Genomic DNA, 24,851 nt, shown 5'->3' on the forward strand with positions numbered 1-24,851 from the left:
GTTTTGATTTTCAGGGTGGAGGAGGCTGTCATTTTGACTTATTTTCCCGTGGTGCATCCAGTCATGATTGCTGTCTGCTGTTTCCTTATCATTGTTGGGATGTTGGGGTATTGTGGAACAGTGAAAAGAAACCTCTTGCTTCTTGTATGGGTATGTTTTCACCTGCAAAAACAGTTAACTTCTGTTTTATTTAAGCAAGGAAGAAAAATATTCACAATCCCTTCCTCTAGATGAACATTCTATCGTGTGATTATTTTTTTTATCATGGTCTAGTTTTGACATTGGTATTATATTATAATTGTAAAACACACCGTAGGAAAGAATTCATCATACTAGGATGAACTAAAACTAAATCTGAGGAAGTGGATCTGGCCCACGAAAGCTCATCACCTATTAAACCATCTTGTTAGTCTTTAAAGTGCTACATAGTTTTTCCTTTTGTTTTAGCAGGATCAGATTAACTATTACTAGGGTGAACTAAGTTATGATTAGGAGCTTCAGGGGGTAGCAGAGCTCATGATAAGCTCATGATACCATGTACATGTTTTGTTAGTCTATACAGGCAGTTCCCGGGTTACATGGATCCGACTTACATCGGATCCCTACTTACAAACGGGGTGAGGCAACCCCGCACTAGCTGCTTCCCCCCAGCAGACCGGGGAGATGCGAAGCTAGTGCCCCCCCTCCCAGCAGACCAGGGAGACGCAGAGCAGCTTTTCTCAGCAGACACCTCAGCTTGAGAATAAAGGACTGAGGGAAGTGAGGTGTGGGAGAATAAAACTGAGCTCTGGAGAAATGTTTGGCTAGAGTTTTCCCTACAATATGTACCAGTTCCGACTTACATACAAATTCAACTTAAGAACAAATCTACAGTCCCTATCTTTGTACGTAACCCGGGGACTGCCTGTAAAGTGCTACCAGACCGTTTGCTGTTTTTTTTAAAGTTATGATTGAAAGGCAAACAATGTGAATTGCACAAACCTAGTTGATGTTAATAGTGGAGGAGTCATTCAGAAAAATGTCAGTATGGATCAGTCTGAATGATCTGAAAAAAAAAAAACTTGTATTATGGGTCTGACTTTTAGTAACTAACTTGTTAATTAACCTGGCTTCTACAGTGCTTCTATACCCACAATCAACTGTAGGTACAAACAGCATTTATGTGTCTGACTAGGTGATTTGCAGTTGTGAGGTTTGAATTCTGTTTGCATCTGGAATTTTTGCAGTTTGTCCTCAGCAATTAACTCAGTTTCAAATTGCCAGCTTTCTCCTTGCTTTGGAGGCTATGAAACTTTGAGCAAGCAACAGATTGGAATGGTGAAATTTTCCCTCGTGCAAGGCTATAGGCAGAATTTTAAGCCTAATGAGGACTTGACCCTGCAACATGCCAAGTTTTTTCAGCTCCAGCTTTGACGCAATTGTTTTGGGGATTTGGCTTTAATCCTTTAATGTGGGGGTTATGTAGTTACTAAGCCATCTACAACTTTGGGACTACTGTACTGGAATAAGACAGATTTATGCCACTTGTGGTGATCACTCTAATGCCAATGGAAGTAAGTAGAAAAGTAAAATTCTTTAGCACGTAGGAGCTACCCAGCAGCATCCATATAGTAATTTCTAACCCGAGGGTATGTCAAGTATCCCCAAAGGTTTCTACTGCTATATTTTATGCATAGGTCTCTTCCAGCCTAATTTTCTCAATTTTTGGTGCAAAACAAGGAAGATGAAAGAACATGAGATTCACCCTACATCATTTAATATAAAATACTATAATTGTATGCAATACAGTCAAAGGGTTTTGAGGGCTTAATATCAGAGAGACTTGTTTAAGAGGGAGGGTTGGCTTTTAGAGTTTTATTTGACCTTGTCATGAAAAGTTCTGTAGCACTAATTATTACTTTGTTCTGCTATTGCAACAACAGTGTGCATGTTATCTGGTGTATTTCTTAAAATCTCCATATTGTTATATCACAATTCTGTATTTTTATGTTAATTTTAGCCTATAGCAATAGAATAGGAATACATTTTTTTAAAAAAAAACTTGTTTCCAGGCTTGATCCTGCACCATTCAAGTCAGTGGGAACAGTTTCCAAACATATTGCAGGTTTACTGGCAGGAAAAATGATAAAAAGATTTCTGTAATTCCTGACTGCATAATTACTTTCTGAATTATATTATTTACATGAGGAGAGATAGCTTGGCCTAGAAAAGCTAAAAAAGACTGACTCTCAAGAATTAGTCACTGAATTCAGTGAATTTTTAAAATACTGTAAAGGGATAAAGCATTTTTTATATAAACAGAATAGCTGTTGACATTAGACCATTTAGACTTTTATTACATTGTCACACTACGCTTTTGTGAGAATTTAAGGTTTTTTTTAATAAAACACTTTTATTTTGTGGAACCCTCCCCCCCCCCCCACTAATTGCAATGATTTAAGACAAAAATGAAGGTAAGTACACTATGAAGCCTGTGAATTCTGTCATAACAATACATTTTATATTTGGCTTCAACTATGAATAAAAACCTTTTTATTTTTCTCAAAATTAAATAAAAAACCTGGCAACATAGCTTAAAAAGTCCATCTTCTTAAAATGCCAGCTGAGAAGAAGAAATAGCTATTGTTTTTAACGCAATTGGGAAATAAATTAATGTGTATTAAGCAGTCACATCACATTAAATCAGAACAAAACAAAACAATCCTAGAGTTTGACTTGAAATATTTTACTCCCAAGACCTTGAGAACTAGCTCTTGCTGATCAGACTGATTAAGCAAAAAATAAATATCTTCTTAAGTATGCCACATGATTTGACTAATTGTTAAATAAGCAGAGTACGGTTATACTGCAGAGATGTACAGCCATAAGTCAATATTCCATTCATCAGACTAATCAGGAAAGTGATGTATCAACAGAACAAGCTTTTGTAAAACCAGATTAACTGAAAGATAAGGAAAGAAACCAGGTGTAAACATACCTGCCTTCTTTGTCATGCTTACAAATTGGTAAACTAGCTAAACCCAAAACCAAGGAACCAAGGCCTGAAATTCTTAGGCAACATGTTTAATTTTAAAAAAATCAAATAACATTTAAGAATCTTAAAAACAGATTCCTTAAAACATATATACAATAATACATCTGAATAAGTGAAACTTTTAAAGGAAAAACGAATCTAGCAATCATTAGAAAACTCTTACCACTCTGAGCTTTTTGCCATAAACTATAATTGCCATAATTTGTTCTTGAAATTCTACTGGTAGTTAAATATTTGAAAGCTTTTCAGCTTAGTATCAGAGACACACATAAACTGAAGTGACATGTTTACCTTGCTTAATGACCGAATGTAACCACAAGATTATAATTTATCATCTTCTGTTGCTTACATATGGTCACTTGATAGTGATCTAAACTGTGAAAACTTTAAGTTGGGTAAAACAGAGGTTTGGTTTGTTTATGTAGATTTGATCTATTAAGAGTTTATATGTTTACATATGCATATGGCAACCTCTGCTCTCTTTCTGTGTATACTACATACAGTTGCTGTATTTAACTCTGAAACTTTATTCCTGTTATCTCTTGTAGCTCTGTTATGTATTGATTTTTTAAATTTAAATTGTCTTAAGTATTTATATTCAGGAAGGTTAGTGGATTGTGTGACTGAAGATGTAAGTTATAAAGACAGCGTGCATTATGAGCAGCTGTAATGTGAATTTCTTTGTTCTCTATTAATAATGACCAAAGCCCTGAAGTCGAGATGAATTCTTTAGTCATCCAGGCTTTTGTCACCTCTCTTGAGGGTTTCTCCAAAGCAGAAATTACCTGTTGTAATAGTATCTGTGTGGTTTCTGTAGAATGGCATGTTTACCAGTAGGCAGTGAGATGAGATTACTAAATTAATTTCGGTTAGGTTTGATTGCAACCCAGGAGATGAAACATTCAGTTGTTTACCCATAACACTCAGCTGATGCAGTTTAGCAGTACTTAGTCCTATAATGTAAGCTTTGGTACAATGAAAGAACAATCTTTTAGCTCATGATACCATCTACATGTTTTGTTAATCTATAAAGTGCTACCAGACCATTTGTTGTTATTTAAGTTTATAACTAATCAAGTAAGTCCAGTCATTCAAATTTAATGTAATATGACTTTGTAGTATAGCCTTTTTTTTTTTTTTTAGCAATTTTGGTAAAGGAGTGAACGTAAAAAGTAAGAGCAAATGAGAAACAGTGTTGACAGTTTAGGGCCCAGTCCTGAATGATACTGTGTGCCTAACTTTTATTGATGCCCGTGGGTATTGGAGCACTGATTGCTTACTACAGTGGCCCTCGAGAGCAATCATTTCCTGTATAATGTAGAATGAAAGATGCTGGCATTCAGAGATTTAGGTCTGAATTACATTATGCTGTTGCTGGATCAGGTTTTTTTTAAAAAAAAAAAAACTCTTGGAAGGCATATGATTTTAAAAAAAATACTCAAGTTGATAAATTCGAGGGGGGAACATCAGGATGCTATAGTATGTGTAAGGGACATAGATTTCACTAATTTTTCATTTTTTACACTTCTGTTGCCCAATTACTTAGCTTGGCTGAGATCTTTTTGAAGCTCTTCACAATCTGCTTTGGTTTTAACTATTTTGAGCAGTTTTGCAGATGATACCAAACTGCTCAAGATAGTTAAGACCAAAGCAGACTGAGGAGCTTAAAAAAAGATCTCACCAAACTAAGTGATTAGACAACAAAATGGCAAATGAAATTAAATAATGCATATTGGAAAAAATAATCCTAACTATACATACAATATGAAATTTTACTACAACTACTCCAGAGAGATCTTGGAGTCATTGTGGCTAGTTCTCTGAAAACATCCACTCAGTGTGCAGCAGCAGTCAAAAAAGCAAATAGAATGTTAGGAATTATTAAAAAAGGTATAGAGAATAAGACAGAGAATATCTTATTGCCTCTATATAAAACAATGGCATGCCCACATCTTAAATACTGCATACAGATGTGGTCGCCTCATCTTAAAAAAAAAAAAGATATATTGGCATTGAAAAGGTTCAGGAAAGGGCAACAAAAATCATTAGGAGTTTGGAATGGGTTCCACGTGAAGAGAGATTTAAAAGACTTGGACTTTTCAGCTTAGAAAAGAGGACACTAAGGAGAGAGATGATAGAGGTCTATAAAATGATGACTGGTGTGGAAAAAGTGAATAAGGAAGAGTTATCTACTTATTCCCACAATATAAGTACTAGGGGTCACCAAATGAAATTACTAGGCAGCAGGTTTAAAACAAACAAAAGGAAATTTTTCTTCACTCAGCACACAGTCAACCTGTGGAACTCCTTGCCAGAGGATGTGGTGAAGACTAGGACTTGAACAGGGCTCAAAAAAGAGCTAGATAAATTCATGGAGGTTAGGTCCCTATATGGCCATTAGCCAGGATGGGTAGGAATAGTGTCCCTAGCCTTTGTTTGTCTGGAAATGGGTGACAGGAGAGGGATCACGTGAGTATTACTTGTGTTCCCTTCCTCTGGAGCATCTGGTATTGGCCACTGTCGGCAGACAGGATGATGGACCTTTGGCCTGACCCAATATGGCTGTTCTTATGTTCTTATCCTCTAAACTAATTTATATCCCATGTAAGAATTACATTTATGTTTAAGTTAAAATTGAAAATTGTCTATTTCTCTTCCATATTTTCTACACTGAGAAGGTGATTTTCAAAGGGAAAAAAGCGCTTAGATGCCTGACTTTCACCTAACTGTTCTTTGTACCTGGAAATTCACCTTCTGACTGATGAAAGAGTCTGAATTGTGTTTAAAAAATGGGGAGGGGGATAAAGTAAAGGAATACTGCAAATAAGTAACTAGATTTATAACTGGGAGAACTTCTTAAAAGGGAAATTAAATTAATGCCTGTGACACTTAACATTCAGGTCGTATCAATTTGGATAGTATTTGTGACACAATTTTTCATATAAAAACTTGTTTATGTTTTAGCTGAAACAGGATACATGGATTTCTCACTAATGTAAAGCATGCACACGATCTCTTATATTTTTTCTTGAGTATAAGAAAACGACACTCTCCATTTCTTATTGTTTGTACTATGATGTCCCTTTAACAGCATTCTAGATTACTGGTGAGATTATATTGAAAACAGATTCACATTTCCATTTGATTATTTTGCAGAAAGGTCCCATGGTTAGTGACCTGGCCTAAGGCTCTGGAGATCTGGTTCAATCCCTTGCCCATTTTTGTTCAGCTGTGGACTCTCTCTAATTTGTCTTTTCTAAAGGAAATACTTTGAATTTATCAGTAGTTTCATCTTGTTGATTTCAGACTGGTTCTCCAATTTGTCAAAGTTGTTTTGAATTCTAATCCTGTCCTGCAAAGTACTTTGTAGTCCCTCGCAGCTTGGTGTCATCTGAAAATTTTATAAATTTATTCTCTACTCCATTAACCAAGTCATTAGTGAAAATATTGAATAGTACTAGCCCCAGAATGAACTCCTGCAGGATCACTCTTGATAAGCGCTCCCAGTTTGACAGCAAACCATTGATAATTACTGTTTGAGTCTTTCTACCAATTGTGCACCCAGCAGATAGTAATTTCATCTAGACCACTTTTCCCAAATTTATTTGAGAATGTCAGGGGGGACTGTGTCAAAAGTCTTACTAAATTAGTAAAAGGGAAAGCTGTTGGAAACATTTTGATTAGGGTTGCGAGGTGTCTGGTATTGACCCCGACAGTTTGGTATTTTTGCCTCTTGTCCAGTAAAAAAAAAAAAAAAAAAAAAAAAAGTGTCCGGTATTTTCTGATCTCTCCCCCAGGAAGCGAAAATCCCTGGTGCTTACCTGTTTCTGCAGGGGAGCTGTCCAGCCTGGAGCAAGGAGACAAGATGGCAAACAGCTGCTTAACAATTCTCAGTCTTTTTTGCTTAACAACTCTCAGGCTTTTTTTTTGTTTTTTGTTTTTTGTTATTTTGCTTAACAACTTTGGTCTCCCCCCTTTTTTTCCCCCTCCAGCAGAATGTTTTCCCCAATTTTTTGGGGGAGGGGGGTGGAGGGATGTTCGATATTTTTGGTTAAACCATCTAGCAATCCTAATTTTCATAGGTATTAAAGTCAATCTGTTTGATAGCATTTGTCACAGAAATGGTGAGAAAATAAATATTGTTTGGAGGATAAACATAATAAGTCATTTTCTCTGCAGACAAAACAGTTGTTTAACAGCATCTGTTTTAACTTGGTTATGACAGAACCAGGACACAATCAGTTTTGCTCAGCCAGAACAATCTGTGTAAGAACTGGGCTCAACCACAAATGTGTTTAACAATGGTTAAACTAAGTACAGGCAGTCCCCGGGTTACGTACAAGATATGGACTGTAGGTTTGTTCTTAAGTTGAATTTGTATGTAAGTCGGAACTGGTACATATTGTAGGGGAAACTCTAGCCAAACATTTCTCCAGAGCTCAGTTTTATTCTCCCACACCTCACTTCCCTCAGTCCTTTATTCTCAAGCTGAGGTGTCTGCTGAGAAAAGCCGCTCCGCATCTCCCTGGTCTGCTGGCGGGGGGGGGGGGAGGGCGCTAGCTTCGCGTCTCCCTGGTCTGCTGGGGAGAAGCAGTTAGTGCGGGATTGCCTCACCCCGTTTGTAAGTAGAGATCCGATGTAAGTCGGATCCATGTAACCCGGGGACTGCCTGTAGTGTATATACAGCCAAATGTGCCACAATAGCAGATAAACTCAAAGGCTTTGTGTTTCTTAATAGAGTTCTGTTCCATATCAATTTTTATGCCATATTTATCACTGTAGTATCTGAATACCTAGCAACTTAAGAGAAACTGTAGATTTGACCTGACAAACACAAACCGGAGTATGAATCAGTATTTTATGTTGCTTACTTTGGAACAGATTCTTTTACATCCATACAATTCCATTTAAGTCAGTTGGGGCGCCTGGATGTTATAAAGGATTGAATTTGGCTGTTTATTATAATGCAGGAGGTCTACTGTAATGACATATGTGGTTTCTGTGGAAGGAAATCTTGTTCTCTGTGGAATACTGTTACAGAAATCTATAGCAACACCTGCCTTTTTGCAACTCTCCTTGCTCCAACATGGGTTAGTGAAAGAGTCAGCCTCTTGATAATTGAACTAGAGTCTGTCTTGTAGCAGCAGGTATTGCTATGATTATAGAAGAATCCATTGTGTCCAAAGTATAGTATTAACAAAATCGCAGCTGCTCCATTACCTTGTACAAATATTTGGCACAGGAATTTTGTTATTTACTAAGTCTGAGTATTTCATAATTATTAACCAACCAGTGAAAGAGAAAAAATAACTGACAGAGGTACTTAGTATTGGGTCTGTAGATTTTAGCATTAGACAGGACAAAGACTGGAGTTCATCATTTTCTGAGTCTATGTTTTTCATCAGCTTGTTGTTTATTAAAAGTCCTGGTGTCTGATGTGTAACTGGGGAAATAAGTGGCACACAATTTTGTGAAGGTCCTTTCAAATGTATTTTTCAGTATTTAAACTATAAAATTACTTTTGTGGCTAAATGCACTCTAAATTTCTCAGCAGGTACGCTTATCTTATTGAAAGATGAATTTAAGTATTTGTAAATGCTATAATATAATATTAATGGAAAGCCTGATCTGCATCTAAATTTAAATTGTGATTAAAATAAGGATTAATTGTATTTAAAATCTACATACAAATCCAAAACCCACGAGAAAATTTTGTGCTATTTTTCTTTTACTATTTTTTTCCTTTCAAATTTTCCAACATAATTTTTTAAACCCCTTTTGTGTTAGATACTTGATACTTTCTATAACAATTGTTTTGGGGCTAACATTTTCCATAGGAGGCCTCATCCCTAAAATGAAGGTTTTGAGGTGATATTTGAGTGAATAGAGTTCAGATATTTTTGTATTAGAATAAGGTGGAAAGTTAATCTATTTCCTGTTCTAACCACTGCCTTTCTTTCACATGAGTGGGTTTTGAAAAGCTAAGCAGCAACAATAAGGTGGCTTCATTGCACAACTTCACTACAGTGTAAAGTGCACCTTTCCAAGAGGTGAAGCATTCTTGGAGCTGACCAGAGACGGTTAGGAATTCCCATGGGAACCAAGGACCATTACAAATGTCACTACCCTGTGCTTTAAATGCAGGGCACGTTGCCTTCATGAACATATAACATGCATGTGTGTATAAGCATGCATGTGCATGTCACATGGTAGATAGTGAGGAGCAACTTGTGGAGCTGCTGACAATCCCAGTAACTGCAAGTATATAGGGTAAGGATGGTGATACACTAGAGCAGTTTCAGTCACCCAGATAGAACCAACCAAAGAGAACTTCAACTGGATCATCAGGGCAGCCACAGAAGCTTTATTGCCAGAACCACCCAAGAAGGGTGGCTAAACCAGAGGGCGACATTAGGGTGCCAACAATGGAAATATCTGGATAGATTTACTTAAAGACCTGAAAAATAATATATGCAGTGAGACCCAAACCTGAAAGGGTGCTCAGCACCTCCTCCTTAATACACATTCAAGAAGAGAACTGAGGGGTGTTAAGTATCCTGTGGCACTGGGTAGGTAACTGTAGTAAGAAATAGGGATTGTTTTTCTCTACAGAGCTCTGTCTGTGCAGTGCAGCTGGTATAATTCTTTCTCCTCAGTGAGTAATAATAGGTACCTAACATAGGCCATTAAAGTATGCAGTTCCTTATGTTTTCCACCACTCCAGAAGGGAAGATGTGCAGTGATGGATTGAATCACAGATATCCTCCTGGGGTTATCCCCTGATGTGCTGATTATGCTACTGATGCCCATTTGTTTGCTCTTTGGGGATTCCCACCACCCTTTCCTTTGGTCTCCATCCTCCCCTTCTTCCGACAAGGCACAGAATTGGGTTTATTGCTCCCCTGCAGAGCAACACAGACACTGAACCAGTTCCACTCTACTGGTTCTACACTGGTTCTACTGTCTACACTACTTCAGAGGGTTTTTTTTCAGAAAAAGGCTGTTTTACTGAAAAAATGTCAATTACATCCACACTGCAATTTGCGTTCTTTTGAAAGAAAATTGAAAGAACAGAGGGGTTTTTCTGACATTGGTAAATCTCTTTCTATGAGGAAGAAGCCTTTTTCTGAATGAGCTCTTTCGGAAAAAGGCATGTGTGGACGGGGAAGAGGGAGTTCTTTTTCAAGAAGAGGAAAGAAGAAAAAGCACAGGTGCCCTGATGGCCACTCCGTTTCTAGTAATCAGAGCTTATATGCGAGAGAGTGTCTATTCAGTGTAGATACTATCTTTCGAAAAAGCAGATCGCTTTTTCAATGTGCTTTGGCAGTGTGGACGCTCGCTTTTGGAAGAAGTTTTTTCGGAAGTTTTCTTCTGGAAAAGCTTCTTCCGAAAGAAGCCTGTAGTCTAGACACAGCCTGAGAGGAATCAGCTCTAATGACTCAGCACCCATCTTAGTCTCTAAAAGTTTTACAAGAGAAAGTTTATAAGCAGTCTACCCTCTAAGATTTTCGATCTGTGAGTGGAGTGAGTTTTGTCTTTTGCATCAATATTGGGGTCCTGTGTGCTTCTTCAGATGTGTGCAACTATGGTACCTGTCAACTACTAACACATATCTTTTATATATTTGTAAATGTTATGGAAGAAAGAATTATATGATCTGAAGAAAAACTAGGGATGATTAACAACTTTAAATAATATGAAATCAAATAAATAAAGTTAATACTGCAAAATTTTCATTTCCTATGAAGGAAACTAGATGTCTGCCAAACAATGGGAATTACAAATGTGTTCTGTCTGAAGTGTCAATTATATTGAGTTTCCTGATAATGTGACTCAAATCCTACAACTGGAAACACTTCACTTTCAGCATCAAAGAAGCTATAATTATGAATAAAGGGAGATACTCCAACTATTGTTCTCCCGATCAGTTCATTGCTTGACATGCGTGTTTTACTGCCCTTAAGTATCTGTCTGCCTCCATACGCCCCCTGATAATTGATAGCCCTGATATCAATTATAATTGCCTTGCTCTATGCATCATGTTGTGATGAGTCAGTAGATTATGAGGTAAAAGTATATTCAGAAAATATAATATTTGTTTTAGATCTTTGTAACTTCTGGCTATTTTGAAAATGTTGCATTGAAAGTGTTTAGATTAAATATGAATTTTTAAAATGGTAAAGGCAGGCAATCTAATTAAAATGAGTGAGCATACTGAGTTTGAGTTTGACATAATTGAAGAAATTCAGCCATTTTAATAGAACCAGTTCATGAATTAAAAATGGTTAATTAAGGCAAAGAAAACAGGGCAACTCAAACCACAGTGACTTTGAATGCGAGTGATGTCCTTGTTGAAGTGCAAGTGATGACCCACCTGCTGAGGCCAGTTGACAATGCCCCAGCTGGAGCAAATGGGGCAGTTGCCAGCTTCCACATTCCACCCGCCAGAGCTGGAACTGGGGCTGGTGAGGCTGCCCCAGGACAGCAAGTACAGCTTCACCGTGCACGCCCTGGATCCAGCCAGCGCAAAGGAAGTAGCTGCATGCTGCCACATGGCTGGCCAGAACCCACCAGGCAGCCGCCGCCGCCAACACTTACTTTCCATTTCAGCAGGAAAGTGAGTGGTGGTGAGTGCAGCTGCACGGCTCAGCAAAAGTGGTGGGTGGGCCCAAAATTTCTTCTGCACGGGCTCACAGCTTAGAGGGAATGCTGCTTATAAGGTCCGTTCACTTTATTAATGAAAGAGAGGTATGCACAATTGTTTCTCTCCTTTTTCCCCCCTTCCCTCAAGTAACAATTATACTGGACTTGATAATAAACAAAAGTGTTTTATTGAGTAAAAAAAGTAGGGTTTAAGAGGTTGCAAGTGAAAGCAGATCAAAATAAGTCACTAAATTAAAATGAACAAAAACACTTAGTTCTATCTACTAAGAAACCTATGTGCACATTCTTACCCTAAACAGCTGTTCTTATCTCAAAGAGCAAGTCAGAGGTGATCTTTACTCTTTCTGGGTCTACAGCTTCTTCAAAATTCTTTGTATCCCCATTGGGTGGGCTATGCAGTTTCAAAATCTAGCTGAACACAAAGACTGATTGCTTAAAAAAAAAATTTTTCCCCCTCATAACGCAAATCTTTTGTTTGGCACCTCCCATTCCCATGGAAAAATGCCAGATTCAAAATGGATTCCAGGACCAGCTAGCATGGTCCTATGACTTCTTAGGACTAACCACAGTTTGTGTTTACAGGGCAAACATGACCACCCACAGCTCTTTGGTTTGAATACTGAGTCGTTAGGTACCTGAAGTATCACTAACGGCCCTAATTAGCACATTTAGAACTATAAACAGATTCACATTTCATATTTCTAACTTCACATTCAAGACTGATTCATACACAAAAATAGGATGTACAAATTCAGCAGATGTAAACTATAAAATTTATAGGCTACTTGGTCTGTTTTGCATAAAGCATCTTTGAGTTATGCACATTCATACTCATAAACCAATTATCATAAAGCATGGAGCGGGCCCATGACGGTGGGAATACCCAAATCCTTCTGCAAGTAATGGGGATTTATGCTAGGGATCTTAGCATGTAATTGAATAGTTGTGTAATTGCATCAAAGTTTAGCGGTTACACATCTATTTCATAGCTCCCAGAGCCAGAGCTGGCAGCCAGTACGGTCCTACACCACTCACAGGGTGGCAGGTGGGGATCTGGTCCATGAGGGGAGCTGGTTTAAAAATAACCGCAGTGCAGGGGGGTAACAGACTTTGTCCACAGGGAGCTTTGGCCCACCATGGAAATGACTGGTCCGTGGCATCCTCTCCTGCCCCTCCCTTCCCCCGCACTGCAGTGCCTGCAGTCATCTACACATTGGTATCCCTAAATTATGCAAGTGCAGTGCATATGTTCTCTTCATGCTGATAGTCTGCTACCACTCTTGCAACTAATATCCATCTTAATCACTGTTATATAGTGCATGGGAAGAGCTAGTGCTCCAGGACTCTTGCCCAGGATGTCAGATCAAAGAGCTGTCCAGCAGCTACTTGTAAACAGAAGACTATGCAGGAAAATGGCTCCTAACTTTGACAGCAGGGATGACTGTGATACGGCCACCACCATAGTGGTGGTTATTGTACATCGCACTGGACTTCTCAGTGCTCCTGTACGGAAACAAAGAGCCACACACCTGTCCGTTGGTGTTAGATGTATATTGTGTTTCCAGAATGTTTACACACTGTGACAACTGTTTGTAAATTGTGGTCTTGGTCCCATAAAAGGTAGGTGAATGGGGATATCTTGTCTGTCCCATGTGATATCCTTATTTCCTGTAACAGCAGATTTAGAAGAACTCAAGGGTTAGGTCTTTGTATAGTTTGATAACCAGAGTGGAGTGAGTAACAGATGATTTTTTGAGGGAGCTGGGGGGATTGCTCACTGGCCATTCTGAAAATTAAAATATATATATATTTGGAGTTGATCTGAAATAGGGATGTTAAGTAACGGTTAACTGACTAATCAAGTAGTTGGTGAAATTTCTACTACTCGATTAGTCAATAAGGGGGGGCACTCACTACCATCATTGTGGCTCTATATTTTAAACGTAGTAAGAGCTGCCAGGATGTAGTAGTGCAGAGCCAGCTCCTGGTGCCCGTGCAAGCCAGTACTGAGCAGTTCACGCTTATGCCAGCTCCTGGATCACTGCAGCTCTGCCTCCCCACACCACGGAGATACTGCTGGGGGGAACCAGCTTTTAATCCACTCTCCCCCGCACCGGCTCCTGCCCCTACCCCTTGTTGCCTCTGATACAGAGGCAGTGTGGGGGGGTGGGAGGAGAAGCAAGTAGTAGAGTAGACAGTCGCCTACCTGATAAGCCTAGGCTTATCGAATAGTTGACTACTCAACTAGTTGCTTACATCCCTAATCTGAAAACAAAAATGTTCAAAAATTTTGGTGCATGAGTAAGTCTGAAAAAAGTTTCAGGACAAATTAAACATATTGGTTACGTCTAGATTGGCATGATTTTCCAGAAATGCTTTTAACAGAAAAGTTTTCTATTAAAAGCATTTTCGGAACAGAGCGTCTAGATTGGCACGGACACTTTTCCGCAAAAGCACTTTTTGCGGAAAAGCATCCGTGCCAATCTAGACGCGCTTTTCCACAAAAAAGCCCCGATTGCCATTTTTGCAATTGGGGCTTTTTTGCGGAAAACAAATCTGAGCTGTCTACACTGGCCCTTTTGTGCAAAAGCTTTGCGCAAAAGGGACTTTTGCCTGAACGGGAGCAGAATAGTATTTCCGCAAGAAGCACTGATTTCTTACAGTAGGAAGTCAGTGCTTTTGTGGAAATTTAAGCGGCCAGTGTAGACAGCTGGCAAGTTTTTCTGGAAAAGTGGCTGATTTTCCAGAAAAACTTGCCAGTCTAGACAAAGCCTTAGTTTAATCCCAAGCAAAACATTTTTGTTTTGTTTTTGAATATTTTTAAACTTAAAAAATGAAGGAATTTAAATTAAAGCTGTTTCAAATTGAAAACTTGGAACACATAATATTTGGAAAAAATTTATTTTTTTTCCAACCAAAACCATATGAACTCAATTTAGTGGTTTTGTATCACTGAATCAGTATTTTATGCCAAAAAAATTTTGATCTAAAAACTTCACCCAGCTCTACTGTTAGTACAGTTCTGAGGCTTAAGTGAAGTTAGCTTCACTGCTCCAACAATGCATTCCTTTTAGCAGTTATGGAATGTGCAGTGATGTTCCCTCAGGCTGACCACATCTTTTTTTTTCTTGCCTTGCTTTGCCTTTTCCACCAATTTGTGTATGTATTGCCTTTATGTGGAAAAAATGAAAAACTTATTGAAAAGGATTTTGACTCATTTTGTTTTGTTGTGCAAATTTTTTTTTGTTTTTAATACAGAATCTATGATACTGAAGGAACAAGAGACATCGTAATTTCATCAGTAGACTTCAGAAGACTTTTGTCAGGATTGTCTCCTACTGTCTTGTTAAATGCTTAACTCTGATCTTGCAGCGACTCTTGAGCCTGCATGAAGCCCCATTTACTTACAGAATCTGAGCCTTCGCTAATGAGTAATAGTTGTTTGAAGGGTGAATTAATCTAATTTCTAAGTGTTTATTAATTTATTCCTTAACCTAAGTGAGAGCAATAAAGTACATGTTGGTAACTGAACAAACTGATGTCTCATCATAGGACAATATGAAGGGAGGAAGCTGTTTTCTCTTCATAATGAATTTTTTGTTGGTCTAATTTGAAAAGAGACTAACAATGGCAAAAGAACTAGTTAGAAAAAAAATAGGACAAATGTTTTTGACAATTAAAACCAGAAAGATACTCTTCTAACTACAGAAAACTAGTTATAGGCTATAAGAAAACAAATGGTAGTGTAATGGAGTTGTGAAAAATTGAGCGGAACCCCCCCATAACTTATAGAATCACATGATTTTGAGAGAGGACACAATCTTTGAATGATTATTTATACATACTTGGTAAACTGAGTCATCTAAACACTGGAGACAGGAGATATTTTCCACAGCCAAATTATTTTGAAGGATAGGATGGCATTCAGTGTCCTATGAATTAGAATGGTTTCAGTCCATTTTCTTGTCGATATATGTCCACATCATGTATACAAACATTGACATTGTCACTCAGCAAATAAACTAAGGTTTGAATTGAAATGATATATTAACCATTAATCCTCCTAAGAACAGGGTTAAGGCATGGCTGAGACAGCATGGGAAAAGCTTTCCTTGCAGGATTGGATAAACAGAGCACTTCAGTTTCCTTAGCTGTTAGTTTGACTCTTTTACAAGTAATAAATCAATGTCTGAAAATTGTACCTGGGTGAATCCTTGCAATAGCCTCCATGATTAATTAGTTCTGAACTATAACAAAGTGACAGTGGCTGCAAGGTTTTTTACTAGACTTTTCATGGAAGGGATCTGGTTCCCATTGGTAATCAGACATTTTATTGGTGGTCAAGTGACACTTCTTAGGGTGCAGACAGATGTCTGGATGGCTTGCAGAATGAGGCTGATGCTTTCAGGCTGCTAGCCATTGGGAAATACTACACACAACCTTTTAGAATGTGTTGGCATCTCTTTCACATACCATGTACGCCAGTCTTTGAGAGTTTTCCTTAAGGTTTCATTCTGCAGCTGCTTACCCTTGGAATCTCCTCTCAGTTCTTGCCCTTCTTTCTCTGTGCCTTCCTGTCATTGCTTTATATGTGGAACATATTGCCCAAAAATCTGCTGTAAACAAGCATATCTGGGGAGATCAGATATGCTGATTAGCTTCTTCAGCCATCTTAGTGTTAGGGTTGTGATTTTTCTGAGGTTAGAAAATCTGGCCTGTCTCTTTTATTGGGAAAGAAAACCACTCGGGAATTTTTTTTATAAAGGAAACATATTTTATTAAATGAAATGTTAAAATGAAGTGTGAGTAACTAACAAACATACTTATTCCTCAAATAAAAAGTCACCTATTATCCAAAATTGGAAAGCTTTTTCAAGATACCACCTGTTCTTTACTCTCTTCAACACCCAGTGACAGCTGACTCCATTCATTAGCACATTCCCTCTTCAATCACCCATTATTCCATCAATTCCCTATTACTTCTAGGAATCTAGATAGTTTTCCAGCTTTCTTACAGTTTGCCAATGGACCACATTCTTGTTCTCATCATTTTATGTGATGGGATACACTGATCATTTGTGCAGGGGGGCAGATTACAAGCCTGGTGATTTTGTTTTAGAAGGCAGGGGGTTAAGATTGGAAATGAGGTAAGATTCTGACTTGGACCTGCAACAGGCACAGACCTAAAGTGGGAAGGCAGATGAATTGAAGCCATCTGAATGTGCCCATTTTGTCTTGAGCTGTTCTGTGGCTCCTGGTATGATTTAGACAGCCCTATAAGGGTGTGTTTTCACCATAAAATTAGCCTTGACACTTACAACTATTTTCATTAATGCCTCCTCTTCCACATACAAAAGGCTATCACTCAAGTTGGGAGGTGCATTCAACCTGTCAAGCTGGAGGTACAATCTAGAAACACAGGTTCTGTTTTCAGTTGGGGTATGTCTAGACTACATGGCTCCGTCGACGGAGGCTTACAGGAGCAGTTGACAAAGACTTCCCTGGTCAACCGCGCCGCGTCTAGACTGCCACGCTGTGCTGGATCAGCTGATTGTCGGCACAGCACGGTGAGCGTTTTTATTTTAATGAAGTGGGGATTGTTTAAATCCCCGCTTCATTGACTATGTCAAATAAACTACTTTACATGGCTCCATCGACGGAGCCATGTAGTCTAGACACATCCTTTAGGCTGGAAATATGCCCACTTTGCATAAGATATGTCACTAGAGTGCTGGTAGTTCTACAAGCCCTTTTCACAAATGCCCCATGATTCATTGGGAAATAATCATAGATTGGCTCAGTTTATTGCAGCAGAAAGAACCATGGGATATAGCAACACTAGACTTTAGCAACAGCGAGAAGGAAACCATGTGAGCAGTAAGAATGTGAATGGTTAACCAGCTAACCAGTAAGCATCGCCCTTTATCAGGCGATGCCTACCAGTTATGGTTAACCCCCTGCCTGCCCCCATTTAATTGGTTAACTGGTTAAACCTAATGTTAATCAGTTTACTAATTAAACAGGATTTTACTAGGGATATAAGAGTGTAATTGTTTAAACAATTAACTGATAAGCATCAGCTGAATGGATTCTATTAAGATTATGTGCTAGCCCCAATCCTGGGAAACCAGCTGTACTGTTGGCTTTGCAGTAAAAGTTTTACACTGCAGAGACCGCAGTGAGTGTAACCGCTAAGATTTTTAACAGTTACATTAACCATTTTTAATATCTGTAGATTTTACATCCCTCGTGAGCAGTGTGATTTCTAACACCCAGGTTAGGATAACCCCACTGCACAGAACCAGGTGCCAAACACACAGGCTAACTCTACAATAAATACATACCCTTAATAATGGCAGACACTTTGGGATGTTGTTCTCATTCTAGCCCAACCTGGCACTACCCCATCTTCTTGCTTTGTAGGGTAAGGGATCCTCAGACTTCAGCCTGATGCTGTCTTGTTCAGTGTCTGTAATGGGGGATGACAACTCTGGAAGAAAAGGATTTGAGAAGCTCTTTACATGGTTCAGGCTCTTTTTCCTGAGGGATACTAACATATTGAACTTCCCTTTAAACTCTCTTTAGATTTTTATTCACCAATTGATATTAGATCCTAAAATTGTAATAGAAATATCTTTCAAATATATTATATTCATGAAAATGATTGTAGGACATGGTTCAAAATAAGGAAAATCTGCAGCAGTTCAACAAATACTTATTCAATTGTGTGTGGGTTTGGGTTTTTTAAATAAAATGAAGTATTTCTCTCCACTCCTCTCCTCAGTCCTATCAGCCATATTTCAGAAAAGAAGAGAGGAATTTATTCACTGATGTTGTTACCTGTTGCATGAAGAGAATAAACAAAAGTCCTGGTATTTAAGATGCTGTTCATTACGGCTGCGTCTAGATTGGCATGATTTTCCGTAAATGCTTTTAACAGAAAAGTTTTCCGTTAAAAGCATTTTCGGAACAGAGCGTCTAGATTGGCATGGACGCTTTTCCGCAAAAGCACTTTTTGTGGAAAAGTGTCCGTGCCACTCTAGATGCGCTTTTCCGTAAAAAGGCCCCAATTGCCATTTTCGCGATCGGGGCTTTTTTGCGGAAAACAAATCCGAGCTGTCTACACTGGCCCTTTTGTACAAAAGCTTTGCGCAAAAGGGACTTTTGCCTGAACGGGAGCAGAATAGTATTTCCGCAAGAAGCACTGATTTCTTACAGTAGGAAGTCAGTGCTTTTGAGGAAATTTAAGCAGCCAGCGTAGACAGCTGGCAAGTTTTTCTGGAAAAGCGGCTGATTTTCCAGAAAAACTGGCCAGTCTAGACACAGCCTACAAGTATAAGCAGGGGCTGAATTGCTGCTTGCTATCAGCCAGCTAAAAGGAGGGGTAGGTGTGCCCACTACAATTGTTTAGCTCTGCAAGGTAATTAGCTGTTAACTGTTGATATGTAAATACAGCTCAGGAGAGAATATGGAGGTGTGGCTATGTAAATCCCATTCAGCCAGGGCTGATGTAAGGTCAGTGTTGGAATTGAATGTGGAGAATTGTAAATAATTTGGGACTGTGGTGGGGGTCACTAATCATGCTACCCCTAAATGTGGGAACTGTAAAACATGCCACCAGTGCTTGCAGGAGAGACACCATCATACAGCTGGTAAGAGGTCTCGGAGGAACAAGCCTCCCCCTTTCCAGAGTTGAGTGAACTGAGCGGGGGGAAGGATTAAAGGGCTTGAGTCAGCCTGCTTCACAACTGCCAGGTATGAGCTATAAGACTGGCCCAACCTGCCCCTTTCCTCCTTTGTTATAAGGACAGACCTAAAGCAGACTCCCTGAGGAGTCCTTTCTTTTGCTAGTCCAGTGAAAGCTGGATTCATTTGCCAGTCCAGCTGGTGGCTAAAGAGTTGAAATCACTGAGAGCTGAAATCGCTGGTTTGGCTGAGAGCCAGACCCATTGCAGCCAGTGAAGTGGTGGCGACCAGCAGAGTGGCTGGTGGGAATCACTGGTTGGTGACGTAACATGGCCGGTAGGAGCGGCGACCAGCAGCGCGGTGTGGCGTGGTGCCCAGCGACGGCAGGTGTGGAGCGGCGACCAGCGGTGTGGCGTGGAGCGGTGGCAGGTGAGGAGTGGTGACCAGCAGCGGCAGCAGGCAAGGAGCGGCGGCAGGCAACCAGTGGAGCGTCCAGTGGCGTGGGACATAAGAACGGCCGTACTGGGTCAGACCAAAGGTCCATCTAGCCCAGTAGCCTGTCTGCCGACAATGGCCAGCACCAGGTGCCCCAGAGAGGGTGGACCGAAGACAATGATCAAGCGATTTGTCTCCTGCCATCCTTCTCCAACCTCTGACAAACAGAAGCCAGGGACACCATTTCTATCCCCTGGCTAATAGCCTTTTATGGACCTAACCTCCATGAAATTATCTAGCTTCTCTTTAAACTCTGTTATAGTCCTAGCCTTCAGAGCCTCCTCTGGCAAGGAGTTCCACAGGTTGACTACACGCTGTGTGAAAAAGAACTTTCTTTTATTAGTTTTAAACATGCTACCCATTAATTTCATTTGGTGTCCTCTAGTTCTTCTATTATGGGAACTAATAAATAACTTTTCTTTATCGGCCCTCTCCACATGACTCATGATTTTATATACCTCTATCATATCCCCCTCAGTCTCCTCTTTTCTAAACTGAAAAGTCCCAGTCACTTTAACCTCTCTTCATATGGGACCTGTTCCAAACCCCTAATCATTTTAGTTGCCCTTTTCTGAACCCTTTCCAAGGCCAAAATATCTTTTTTGAAGTGAGGAGACCACATGTGTACACAGTATTCAAGATGTGGGCGTACCATAGTTTTATACAGGGGCAGTAAGATATTCTGTGTCTTATTTTCTATCCCTTTCTTAATAATTCCTGGCATCCTATTTGCCTTTTTGACCGCCACTGCACACTGTGTGGAAGTTTTCAGAGAACTATCCATGATAACTCCAAGATCTCTTTTCTGATTTGTCGTAGCCAAATTAGCCCCCATCATACTATACGTATAGTTGGGGTTATTTTTCCCGATGTGCATTACTTTACATTTATCCACATTACATTTCATTTGCCATTTTGTTGCCCAATCGCTCAGTTTGGTGAGATCTTGGGACGAGACAGCTGGTGAAGCGTGGGGGAGTGTCATAAGGGGCCCTCATCTATCCCCGTACCCCCATATCTACCCAGGTTGGGAGGTGAAACCCTGTGGGTGAACTTTGGGACTCTGGGTGGCACAGACCAGGGACAGAGACTTTTGTGGTGTCGGACTCTTTGGACTTCAGGTGATTCTTAGCTGGGGGGAGAGGGGCTTAGCTCATGTTTGGGTTATGAACTCTGTTTGTGGTGTTTCCCCCAAGTTAATGCCATATGACTTCTCTCTCTCTTTCATTAAATGTTTCTTTCCTACACTCAGACTTAGTGCTTGTGAGTGGGGAAGCATTGCCTCTCAGAGGCACCCAGGGATGTGTGAATTTCCCAGATTACTGGGTGAAGGCTTGAGCCAGTTCTGTGTGAGATGGACCCCAAGATATTGAACCCAGTCCTGGTTACTGCCAGGCCTACCCTGCAGAAGAGTTACACAAGCATCATGGAGAATGTCCAAGACATGTAGAAATCTGTAGAAATATAAAGGATATTTTCTAGAATGCCTCTTCTGAATAAAACATTTTTATTGTTTCTTATTTGTATCAGTACTTTATATCCTCTTCTGCTTTTGTGCTCAATTACAGCATGAAAAAAATGCTATCTCTGTGGGACCAAAAGCAGTGGGAGAATGATTTTATATTGCGAGGTACTTCCTAGCAATAGTTTTCAATTAATTTCAATGGTCACTATGTGTGCACAGTGAAAGTTTGAGATATTTACACTGATTCCTAATCTCCTGGATACTCCGCTAGCCTTACAGCATAAAAACAAAATGTAGGACATCTGAATTAGCACAAACAAAGTACGTGCATTACCTCCTTTCATGCTTTGCTTATTTTTTCTTTGTCTATTATTTATTCCCTTTTTCTCCTCTATAAGCAAACTTCATTGTCATATCTTCAGTCCATATTTTGTCTGGCCTTATATATTATACCAGACAGTTTCTCAGCTGAGCTGAGTTTTTGTTTAATGCTCTTTAATTCCGTGCTTTGGCCTTGGGCAAATGTAGGGGTTTAGCTTGAGGGCATACTTGCACCAGCTAAGTATGGTCTTCTAAACACTTGGGATAGATGTAGTGCATTGTGCTATGACCTCTTCCCTGGCACACCTTCCTCCCCACAATCTTGGGTTTAGAAAGTGTGTAAGAGTGTGCTATGCTGATTTTTAAATCTGCAGGAGACACCCCCACCTTGGGGCTTATTCTCAGCAGGGTAGTGCAGGAAATTTCTGTTGCTTCACTGCATCCAGAAGATATTTCCTAACATCTTCTCTCTTTGTATCTCTCCCCTTCTCCGATAGCCTAGAGCTCCCAATCATGACTGTCCCCTCAGATGCAGTGCTCTTTTTTATTTCTTCCCCTCACCCAGACTTGTTTTGTGCACTGAAATAGAGTAGAAAGAGGGATCTTCAAAACTCTTAGAGTCGTCAGTTCTTTCCCTTCCCAGGGCTGCAGAGGAAAGGTGGGATTTCTTTAAAGCTCCACAGACCCCTTTCACTGCAGTTGTGTATTTTGGGTGCATAGGAGGAATGCACACATCCATTGCTGCACAGATTGCTCAGCTGCATGTGCTGGGTCCAGGTATTGTAAGGGCTGCCTTCTGTTCAGAGGCAACTTCTCTGCTTAGCTGCTGCATCTGCTTATGGCCTTTATGCATTAACAGCTCAGGACAAGAATAACAGAAAACCAAAGTACTTCTGCTTGTTAGCGTTTACATGGGGCTGTATGTGGGGGCTGAGGTTTAGGCACTCAGATACATGGCACAGCAGCATACATTGTATCTCTGTCTTAATGGCATATTACCTTAAACAAAATACTTTCTTCTAGAATTTTAGTAATTCTGCGCCTCTCTCTGGGAAAGAGAGCTTATTTTCCCAGCCTGATGACGGAAACCTTATAAATACAACTTTTGGGTCATATTCAAGTTTATGAATCATTTGAACTTTATGACAATTTCACACAGCTCTAATAGAAAACTATTTATCAACCACATAGAGAGGTGTCAGAGTTTTGAAGATCTGCTAGTTCAGAGGCTTCTGATTTTTTGCGTATAGGATTTTTTACATTATTGATTATCGATATAGAGGACATTCTTTGCAGAATAGCAGGAAAAACCTTGAAAGGAATCAAATATTATAGAGAACAATGCCAGAACTAGAATTGTGGTAATGCTATATGCAAGCAATTGTCACGAAGGTTTGAGAGTGGCAGAGAGAGCATGATCTTTTCCATCAGGGGAATAAGAGGGTTTTTTCCCCCAGAACCCAGCCACTCAACCCACAATAGGAGGGAAGAATTAATTAAACCTTTGCTGTGGAAACCGAATTTGTATAACTGACAAAAGCAAGAGTTTGCTGTTGTGAGAAGCTGTATTTATTTTGAAATTCACACTCTACTGGGAATTTATCTGGGAGTGGAGGAGTAGGAATTACAGCCAGCTATGATCTATGTGGCTTGGAAAATGAAGATTAGGGGAAATAAATTGAAATAATTGTTGAGTTTTTTACACAACTTTTGTAAGAATTTTTTGTTTCAGAGCTCAAAGTTGAATGCAGGGAGGTTTATAAGATTTCCCCAAAACAGGTGGAAAAAAATTGAAGCAGATCTGTGGTTATACATATTCTTTAACATCATTGCAATAATGATTGTAGTACCGGTAGTTTTTTTGAATTGAGTCTGCCTATGTCTCCTTTTCTCTCACTTTGAGGATGGACTTCTTAAGAGAGAGTCAAAAGAATTGATTCTGAAAAACGTGGAGTGCCTGCAGTTAATCTTGATCCCAATGTATCAGTTCTAGCTTCTGGCTTCTGATACTTTATTTACTGGAATTTTGGCATGTAGGTTGCAAATCCTCTCCAACACCTCTCCTAAATCATGATCACGAGTGTAAAATCCAACACCCCTGTTTGAGCACCCACTTTTCTTCCCCTACTTTCCTACTAGTTGTGAGACAACTTGATAACCAACTATACACTGTATGAACGTCTCATCTTTTTAAATTTTATTTATTTCCTTGGCTTTATGTCTGCACACGAGAGAACATGTCTCTCAGCTGAAGTTTTTAACACTGTGCAGAGAAGGTAAGGAGAAATGGTTCCCTGCAAAGTGTGTTTACAATCCAAGCAGATCAGATATGAAAACAAGCAGGGATTGGGACATAAGAAAAGTGAGATGATGGTGTGGTGGCATTTGGCATATGTCTTATTAATTCCGTGGTATTTTTATTCTGTTTTTTAGAGCTCCGCTACATTGTTGTTGCTGATAAACACTAGGTGCAGACTCACTTATGCCAGAACAGGAGTGTGTCATGTTTCTGTTTAGTTTAACCTGCTTTCAAAGTGGATAGTCAAAGCATTCTTATTCTGGAAAAAGCTTGGCATGTTTAGCCTAGGAAAATGAAGGCTAAGAAGGGATAGGATTTCTCTCTATAAATACATTGGGGGGTAAACAGAAGGGAGGGAGAAGAGCAATTTAAGTTACAGTGTAAAGAACAACAAAAAGGTATGAATAAATTTAGGTTGGAAATTAGAAGAATGAGATTCTGGAACAGCCTTGCAATAGTTCCAGAATGGTAGGGATAAAAGAAAAAAATAGTTTTAAGATGGAGCATGGTGATTTACAAACAAATTATATAACAAAGTTGCCTGTGTTAGCAGGGGTTGGGACTCGATGACCCAGGTGGTCCCTTCCACTCCTTATTTTCTGTAAGGGTGTCCAGAGATGGAGTTAATCAGGAACCATTAATTAAGAACAGCTCTGCATGTAGACAACCCTTATATCAGATCACTATCCTTCTGAGAAGGAAATAGAATGAGTAGACCTAATGGAAAGAGGAGGAGGAATTGGTGTGATGTGGGCATGGTTTTCTACATCATTGTGTCACAAAGCAATGAATTTTTAACTCTGCCCTTGAAAACAGGCAGGTGAGAATGGCCCTTGAGAGACAGAGATCTAGACAGGGAGCTAGGAGGGTAGAAAGGGAAGGAAGTC

At 39.5% G+C, this 24,851-nt stretch overlaps 1 protein-coding gene and 1 long non-coding RNA gene across 4 annotated transcripts in view; one reads left to right on the forward strand and one right to left on the reverse strand.

The window, feature by feature from the left end:
• TSPAN12 (tetraspanin 12) overlaps nucleotides 1-24,851 on the forward strand; it is a 72,101-nt gene that overhangs the window by 21,999 nt on the left and 25,251 nt on the right. For all 3 annotated transcript variants that reach the window (XM_075929020.1, XM_075929028.1, XM_075929039.1), the window contains exon 4: nucleotides 15-150. In XM_075929020.1, the coding sequence (XP_075785135.1) occupies nucleotides 15-150 (136 nt within the window). The remainder of the gene's footprint in view (nucleotides 1-14; nucleotides 151-24,851) is intronic.
• LOC142829366 (uncharacterized) overlaps nucleotides 94-24,851 on the reverse strand; it is a 39,680-nt gene continuing 14,922 nt past the window's right edge. The window contains exons 3-5 of the long non-coding RNA XR_012903754.1: nucleotides 18,043-18,188; nucleotides 982-1,045; nucleotides 94-162 (exon numbers count right to left, since the gene is read on the reverse strand). This is a non-coding gene — a long non-coding RNA (uncharacterized LOC142829366). The remainder of the gene's footprint in view (nucleotides 163-981; nucleotides 1,046-18,042; nucleotides 18,189-24,851) is intronic.

Source organism: Pelodiscus sinensis, chromosome 1, assembly GCF_049634645.1.
Source record: "Pelodiscus sinensis isolate JC-2024 chromosome 1, ASM4963464v1, whole genome shotgun sequence".
Lineage (NCBI taxonomy): Eukaryota > Metazoa > Chordata > Testudines > Trionychidae > Pelodiscus > Pelodiscus sinensis.